The following is an 8963-nucleotide window of genomic DNA, read 5'->3' on the forward strand; positions in this document are numbered from 1 at the left end:
AGTCTTGATAGCTGGGAGTGCAAAAGACAAAAATCAAATTAATTCAATAAGAAAGGGTTGCTCATGTTTTATCTCTCCACATCCCATGAAAACTAGATTAAAACCAAAATACCTAAGAATAGCATTGAAAATGCATTTTGAATATAAAAACAGAAAATACTTTTTGGAACTAGCCCTGGAAAGTCAGAAGTAGGGTTCTTGAATTATTTGCTTAATTTTGCCGCTGTCAACCTTAACTAAGCGAGCCCCTTAACTCTCTCTGCCAATTAATAGGTGCTCAGGTCTTCCCTTTCCTCTCTACAGGATACAAAAGTGTTCCTAGGAAATTCAAACAAGGGGAAGAGGATGGAGGTGTGGTAGAAGGGACTAGACGTTCTGAAACAATTTTGGGGCGCATATATATATTTACACGTATACTTTCACTTGTGCCATTCTGGAAACTGCTTGCCTGTCATCGAGCACTGCTGCAACTAACACTGTTGAAACACTCACACTAGGGCTGGTAAGGGCAGCTGTGTCCTGGAGAAAGTTACCAAAAGCCCTGTGCACGTCTTAGGGCTTCGGGTGAAGAGGTGTGTCACCTGTGTATGGACTTAAGCAACACATATATTGGTGATACATAGAGGTGAAAATGTTTTCTTCATTCGGAAAGTACTTTTTGTTTGCTTGCCTTCCCTGCAGGCATGCATGTAGCCTCGAGAGGTATCTGTTCTAAATTTGCAAAGCATTTTAGCAGTTTAAAAAGATATAAAGGATGACAAAAACAGATATAAACGATACATTAAAATCTTCTTATAAACTTGCTTTTTTAATGGAGTGAGTTCAGATGAATGGATCTGTTCTTTGAAAAGGTGTATCAATAGACATAGTAACTGAACACCCAGAGTAAAACAGAATGATAGTTGAAAGTTTCTGGATATTGGAACTCAAAGCTTAGCTTTGAGTAGGATTTTTCATGCTAAATATCATAAAAACAATGAAGCTATTTTATGGTAAATACAGGAATACTGAAACAGACTGCTGTCTTAGAAAATCATGTTTGTATTTTGGTTACACTTAGAAACTCCCGTCTGTATTATGGTTTAAGTCCCTCTGATGTTTGTCCTCTAAAATAATAATGTCCTAATTTGTAATACATTTGTGAAAATTGTTAGAAAATTTTCTTTTAAAAATTAGCAAAACTATCAGAAAAATATCTAAAACTTCAGCTCACATGTTTAAACCGCTAGATGCCCATCAGCTTATCTGACTCGAGGCCCAGGTACAGTCTGTTGCCTTCCTAGGTGGGGTGGGGTGATGCACATTTGGTACCAGGGTTGGAGCCAGAGTGGAATCCAGTCACTCGGAGGATGCATTCTCGCTCTCCCCTTCCCTGCACCGTGTTGTGAAGACCTGACAGGTAGTCACTGTCACTCACAGATAAGTAAAAATGAAGGGTTGTGACGCCAGTGTCAGTTCCTGTGTAGGCAGAGTAATGAAGTACGGTGATTTCTTACTGACTGTGTGGAGATGCCTGAATGACGCCATCATATCCGGAGGGGGAAGAGGAGGAGATGCCTAGCACTTTGATCTACTGATTCCATTGTAGGTGCTTCGTTTTCTTTTAACATCCAGGACATAGTGGCTCTTTTCTGCTCCAGAACCCAGGATGCTCCCTTTTCACCGGAATGTTAAGAAGTAAAAGATACTCTCCGCCGTTCTTAATCACACAAGCGATTGCTCAATGGGAGAAATGTGCAGAACTGCAGTGGAACACCAGATTTGCTTACTCTAGTTGCGAAATTAGGACGCTTATCTGCTCTTGTGTGGAAACTTCCAGCTGTGAACACACAGACATTCTGTGGGCATTCACTCCACCATTCTCGTGGGTTTCAGCCTCGGGCAGCTTTTCCCCTTTCTTCCACACACCACCGCCCCTCAGTGTCTGGGCAGCTGGTCCCAGGCCCCTGCAGACACCAGCATCCCTGCATGCTCAGGAGCCTTAGGTAACGGGATGGAGTTGCATGGAACCTACCCGGCCTTCCTATAGTCTTTAGATCACATCTCGATCGGTGTAATACCTACGCTGATGTAAACGCTATGTAAATAACTACTGTTATTTGTTGTTTAGGCATAATGACAGGAAAAGGAGTTTGCATATGTTTAGAACAGAATTTTTTCTGAATATTTCCGGTCTGCAGTTGGTTGGGTGGTCGCATGCGGGACCTGCATGCACAGAGAGCTGAGAGTACAGTGAGAGAGTTCAGCAGTCAGGAGCCATTTCCTCCTGTCTGAAAGACCAAATATTCTTACTTGAATGGGAAAATCTTGCTAGAACCAGGGAGGTGTAGAAGACAAAATCAGAAGCTAACGAGGTTAGAATTTCAAACAAGTCCAAGTTTGAAACAGTTCTCTGAATCTGAAATTCAGAAATTTTTTTCATTCAACAGGCTGAATATTTGGCCACGAATCCCCAGACATCACAGCCTCCTTTCAGCAAAGAGGTGTGCGTGTGTGTGTGTGTGTGTGTGTGCGCGCGCACTTCTATTCGGGAGTTTGTTTGTTTGTTTGTTTTCTAATGTGAAAAGCCTATGTGGTGATATAAGGAAAAGAGATCTGTGGGCAGGCAGTGATGCTAGCACCTCCATTGCCACCACTGAGTTATTCACATTGAGTGCAAAACAAAATCTGCTTTTTGGTAAAGCTGGAAATAGCACTGAAGGTGAAAACACACCCATGAGGGTCCAGGGAACCATGGAATTGTTATTTTTTCATCTTGTTCTGTTAATATAGAACAAACAAAAAATTTTAAAAATCTCTTCTTTCTTTTTTCTCAGGCTACTGACGTTTTTTCCCCTGGGTAAACTCAAAGGAAAGAAGCTATTGGAATCTAGATCAACCAAGATTTTATTTAGAGATTTTGTAAACATTTCAGTTTTTACATAAAGCTCATTGCCTAGGCCAAGGCAGCTCGACTGACTTCTGCTTGAGCCAAGAGTTGGAAATCTCTCTTCTCTTTTCCTGCTGCAGAGAGCTAAACCGTCAGGCACAGGGGATTATTCCCTGATGAATATGCTCCTTTAATTGGGGTGGAAAGTGTATTTACAGCCCACATTTGTATTTCAATCCCTTTCCTCTTGCTTTTGCCTTTCTGGTTGTGCGGGAGGTGGGCCATCCACTCCCTGGGCCTGCTGGTCAGCGGTAATGGCACACGGCGGTGCTACAGGGGCAAAATGACATTAAAAGGTGCCTTTCGGTGGGAGGAACCTGGAGATAATTCATTACCATCATCATTTCTTGAAATTTCATTTCATTTCAAAAAATGTTTTTTGTTTTTGGCACCAGAGATCGAACTCGGGTCCTTGCACCTGTGAGGCAGGCGGTGGAACCGCTGAGCTAAATCCCTGGCCCTTGGATCAGTGTTTGTGTATTCCAGTGTTTCTTCTTCCCCTCCCCTGCCCAAATGTGAATGTTTCCTTCTTTCTAATTTCCAATGTTCCGCAGGCTTTTTGATTCTGCACTTTAGTCACTTTCCTGAATCTTCTCCTACACAGAGCTAAGTTCCTTACTCTCTCTACACAGCCAGCAGTGACTTAAGTGGGGCCCCTTGAAGTCGTAGGAGATTTGCACTTGGGCTGGTTGATTTGAAGTGCAGAGAGAACGTAGCCTGGGATGAACAACTTTTGTCCTGGAGGCTTCCATGCCGTGAGAGAAAAATCAAAGAAAAATTAATAATGTGAAACCAAAGCACACTTAATTTTGTTAAATGTTTCATCCTTTTTCTGTGTGTACACCAAACCAATTATAGATTCAAAGCAAATGAATTGCACATTTTACTGGCGTAATCTTTGGCTGAGGAGCTGCCAGTGACAAAGAATGCCAGGGATATACAAAATTGTCTTCCTTCTTTCTTTCTGCTTACAATGTTGGCAGCATTGACGGATGCTAAGTTCACTCACATTTTGTCTGTTTTTCACTCATTTTTAAAAATCAAGAATGGAAAACATTCTAGTTTTTCCATCAAGTTTCATGTTTCTGTATTGGAACTAGCCACATGAAGCTATTTAAATTTAGTTAAAATTAAGGAAAATAATATTTCAGTTTCTCAGGTCCACTAGCCACGTTTCCAGGGCCCAGCTGCTCTGTGTGCTGGTGGCTTCTGTGCTGGGGAACTAAGACTGAGAAAGTCTCTGTCCCTGGGCAACCCTTTCCTGGGTCTCAAATAGCACCAAGGCTGCTTGACTTTGCTTTGAGAACAGTGAAATGCTGTTCATGAACAATAAGGTGGGAGAGTAACATGCTTTAAAAGGAGGTTACAGGTGCCAAGATGTAAGATCTTGAAAACGAAAAGCTAAACAGGCCCGCCGGTGCCGGTGCTGGTGCCGGTGCCGGTGCCGGTCCCGGTGCCGGTCCTTATGTGCTGCTCTTGCTGTGATACATCAAAGGGAGACAGAATGTTGGAGCTAAGGTAGATTGTATTCAGAAGTTTAGTAAGTTACCTGTGGCCCGACTTTGAAAGAATTAATGGAATGTTAGTCAACAGAATAAAAAGCTTAATAGTGGCAACTAGTTCTGCTCCCCAGAGGCAGTGAGGGTTTGCAGTGAGAAGAGATGGGGTATTCCAGTAGAAATACACACATGTCCTCTGGATTCCGTGTCCAGTTAGCAGCAAACAAATGCTGATTTTGAGGCTCCAGAGTGCAAAAGTGTCTGCAAAAGTGTCTCTAAAACTTGGTTAAGAGGTAGATCTGACCAGAATGTATTCTTGTGTCCTTAGATTAAACCTTTGGTATGCAGTCCATTACAAAATTTACTTCCTACTTCCTTTCCAGAAAACACTGAAAACACGGGAAGAGAAAATTGAAAGGAATCGCATCTACTAGCTGTGTAGCTCCTGTATTTTCCAAGGCCAAATTTCTATAAATTTGTAGACTATGAGAGATGCTGTTACAGCAGCAAGTGAGGGAGTCAGGTTCTAATTTCTACTTAAATCAGCTCCACAAAACCACATGCTTTCAGATGATCTAACATCTTACTTTTCAGGGTATCTATGAATGAAAGAATATGGCTTTGATTTTTGAAATTAACTAAAATGAGGTTTGGGTACTAGATTTTCTTGTTGCTTGAAATTCTTAGCTTTTTACAGACACATTAAAATTTTCTGTGTTCTAGTGAACATGTATATGTGTCCTCCCTCCCTCTCCCTCCCTCTCTCCCCTCCTTCTTTCTACACACACACACACACACACACACACACACACACACACACACACAAAGCTCCACGTCCAGAGAGCTAGCTAGTATATGGTGTACACAGCACCAGATGGAGACCATGCTGGCTATCTGTGTGTTGGATAGATCCTCCAGCCAGGTGCATTTGTCAGTTTTCCAAAGGCAGGAACGCAGTATGAAGTGATAGGAGAGAGCGCATGGCTCAGTCTGACTCTCTTTCCAGACCAGTGAGAAAGCAGAGGAACTCAAGGAAGTTGATCTCCTTGTCTAAGCCCCTTGGCTGATGGGGCTCAGAGGCTGAAGCAGATGCCCCTCTCCTGTCTCTCCTGTTAGCCAAGCTGAATGCTGCAAGTTTTAAGAACCTGTGCAGTATGGGTCTGTAGTTCTCTAGGAATGCCTTTTTGGCTGGTGCTGGGCAGAGCCGAAGCGTTAGTGCCTTCATTGGTGTTACCTGATGGAAGAAATCTGCACAAGCTTCTCTGTGGTCATTTCTGTTCTTCGGTGTGTAAATCTCTGGTGTGGTGACTGTTAACACAAGAAGGATGGGTTGACTTCTGACTGTGGGGAATAAATCACCCCAACTTTTGACAGCAGAGTTAGAAAAAAAGAAAAGATTAATTGGTTTTATTTAGTGGCTTATTGTTTACAGAGATAGCTATTAAAAATAGATAACCAGAGGCTAATAAATGTTAATGGTCCCTTCACTATTAGAAAAATCAATTGTCGGTGGATATAGCATATATTGATATATTATTTTGTTTATAATACTTAATAGCATTTAAAAAGTTTATCCCTGAGAGCATTATTTCTTGATGAATCATTTTAAGGTTAACATTTGCTACCAGAACAGATTTGGCAGGAGGAAATTTTCATGTGCATATAATTTTAATGACTTGCAAACCATTATTTTATAATTGTAGTAAAATGCATGTGCTATTTGTCAGGATTGATAAACTCCTTACCGAAGACGCTTATATATTTCTTTGAAACTTGTTTGAGAGCAGTTAGATAGATTTCTAAATGTAAGTAATTAAAATTGTATAGTATTGAATTATTGACCAATCCTGGGCTATTAATCAAGCTAAAAAATTCTACAATCAGTGCTCAGTGTGCTGAAGCCCGGTAAAATAATAGTATTTGTGTTCAGTGAGGCAAGTAGCCACAATTAAGCACTTCACTTGACAAATGAGAGGGTACGCTTTTTTTGCACTTAATTGAATTGTTGTACATGCCTGGTCACCATTGTCTGTTAGCCCTTCATTTTGGTTTCTGGTCACTGGCACCTTACGCATTTGTTAAAGGTAGAGCAATTAAGTTAGCTTTTGCCGTTGGCTTTCTAAATGTAGGCAGACGTGTAGGCCACAAACCAGGCCTTCGTGCGTGCTGCTAATATCCTTTACGACAGATTACTAATTTTCTGAAGAAACATTTGGTAGACAAAGTAGAGCCCTGACAGGGAATAATATGAAATAGCTTCAAATAAGGAAACCTGCACAGGTTTTGCATAGCTCACCAGATTCTGCTCAGTAAGCAGAGGAACTTCTGTTGAGAAGACGGAAATTTAATCTGTTTTATGAAAACCAAACGTTGATTCATTTCTCCTGAGCTGGGAGGGTGTGCTCTGATAACCCTGCTAATTATTAGGTATTTGTCACGACTCCCTTCCGTTTGCTTTTCAAACCCAGTCGTTCTTCTGCGGCACGGCAACTCCTGTCATTTCCGTGCTGCCGTAAATCACTCCTTGCTACCAGATGAAACTGGGGAGCTGAGAGGTGTAAGGAAAAGACTCAATGGATGAATATTTGGAGGGGGTGGTAAGTAAAAGTAAGGACTTCTTCCTCAGAGAGACATCTGGGTGCACACTTGTGTTCATGATGCAGTCCCAGTGATTGTGGTATAGACCCCAGGAAGGTTTAGTTTTCCTTAAAATATGTGTGCAGTTTGCTCCCATGACCCCATGTTCACCTGACACTCAGAATTAAGATCCAGTGCCCTGGGCTGACCTTGGAAGCAGCAGCTAATGTCCTGTGAGGACAGTTTGTCTTCAGTTTTCTGAACTGACGGAGATCACGGCACCTGCTTTCTCAGTCTCAGAGGACGACTGTAAAAATTAAACTAGATAATTGATTTTGAAGCACTTGTAAAGTTAAGGATGCCGTGAAAGCGTAAGAGACAATTATGTATTTTCTCTTGTAACATTCTACCTAATCAAGTTTAGGCTTTGAAGGCTTACAAACATCCATTGATATTTGCCCAAGGGGAGATAAAGACAAGGTAGGGCTCTTGAAATGGTGTGGCTGATACTGGAAGGGAGTGTTCATTTGCAAAGCAGTGCGCCGCCGTGGTTTTATGATTTTTGTTTTAGTGGCCACAAGTAGTGGGACCCCAGCGGTTCCAGCTCTATGCTCTGTTCCAAAAAGCCACAAGAAGTTTTAGCCCCTTGCTTCACGATTCTCTGGCCGGCGTAGAAAATAATGACTAGGCAGTGTCTTTATTCGTTTCAGACCCTACCAGTGTGGCCACTGCTCCCAGTCCTTCTCCCAGCCTTCGGAACTGAGAAACCACGTGGTCACTCACTCCAGTGACCGGCCTTTCAAGTGTGGCTACTGTGGCCGTGCCTTTGCCGGGGCCACCACCCTCAACAACCACATCCGAACCCACACTGGAGAGAAGCCCTTCAAGTAAGTAGCAGCCAGCCGCTGCCCTCTGTCTCTTACCCTTTCCTGTGAGCTGGCAGAGCACTGCCCAGCTCAGCCAGGTTGGTGGTGAAGGTCACTGGAAGGACAGTACCTTGGCTTCACAGAGCTCCCTTGATTTGGTGACTAACACTTGGGAAATGAAGTCGGGAAACCTGTTTACTGGTCCTGGCTCATGGTTTGCAACACTGGACAAAAGAAGACCTAAGTCTGTTCTCTCAGTAGTTAGTGAAATAAGGAGATAAGAGTAAATAATTTTAATATTCTGTCCAATTCCTGAGGATATGTGCTTCTAAATTTTATCTAGGAGCCACACAGAATACTCATGGCTACCAGCAAGTCCTACGGTCATCAGAAGGTTGGCAGGGCCAGGGATTTAGCTCAGTGGTTCCTCTGCCTTCCTCACAAGCATAGGGTCCTGAGTTTGATCCCTGGCACCCCCGCCACCAAAAAAAAAAAGGTTGGCTACAGGTTTAGGATATCTAAATAATCTTCTTCAGAGAATGTGAATGTTCAAGATTCTGGTGAACTATTTTCTCTTTTCTATTTATTAAAGAGTTTGAACTTATTATAGCAGCCAGCTTGTGACTGTTTAGTGCATACTTTGGATCTCAAAACTGCCATGTTGGTGAAAAAAGAAAAACAAAACCAAACATAGGGCATGTGGACTTTTTGAGGATTCAGGAAATGTGGAAAGATATGAAACTGAATTTTAAGGGTTTTGGGAAGGTAAAGATGCTGGAACAAGAAAGTGCATCTTAACATATAGCACAGTCACCAAAACAGTGGACACCTGAATCATGCCGTAGGCCTGTTCATTCACTGGTTGGTTCATTCATTTTTCACTCATTCATATATGTGTTCATTCATTCAGAAAATATTTATTGAAGGACGAAGGATGTTGTTCAGTGGCACCTCGCCTGCCTGGAAAATGCAAGGTCCTGAGTTCAATCCCTGGTTCTGTCAAAACAAAAACAAAACTATGGCCGGGGATTTAGCTCAGTGGTGTACACCTGCCTGGCAAGTGCAAGGTTCTGAGTTTGATCCTTGGCATAT

At 42.3% G+C, this 8963-nt stretch overlaps 1 protein-coding gene across 1 annotated transcript in view; it reads left to right on the plus strand.

Annotated features, from left to right (window-relative positions):
- Prdm6 (PR/SET domain 6) overlaps positions 1–8963 on the plus strand; it is a gene marked incomplete at its 5' end in the record, with an annotated part of 86354 nt that overhangs the window by 69684 nt on the left and 7707 nt on the right. The window contains one exon of the mRNA XM_010627287.1: positions 7716–7892. Coding sequence (XP_010625589.1) covers positions 7716–7892 — 177 coding nt within the window. The remainder of the gene's footprint in view (positions 1–7715; positions 7893–8963) is intronic.

This window comes from Fukomys damarensis, unplaced genomic scaffold, assembly GCF_012274545.1.
Source record: "Fukomys damarensis isolate Sample0158 unplaced genomic scaffold, DMR_v1.0_HiC HiC_scaffold_3, whole genome shotgun sequence".
Taxonomy (NCBI): Eukaryota; Metazoa; Chordata; class Mammalia; order Rodentia; family Bathyergidae; genus Fukomys; species Fukomys damarensis.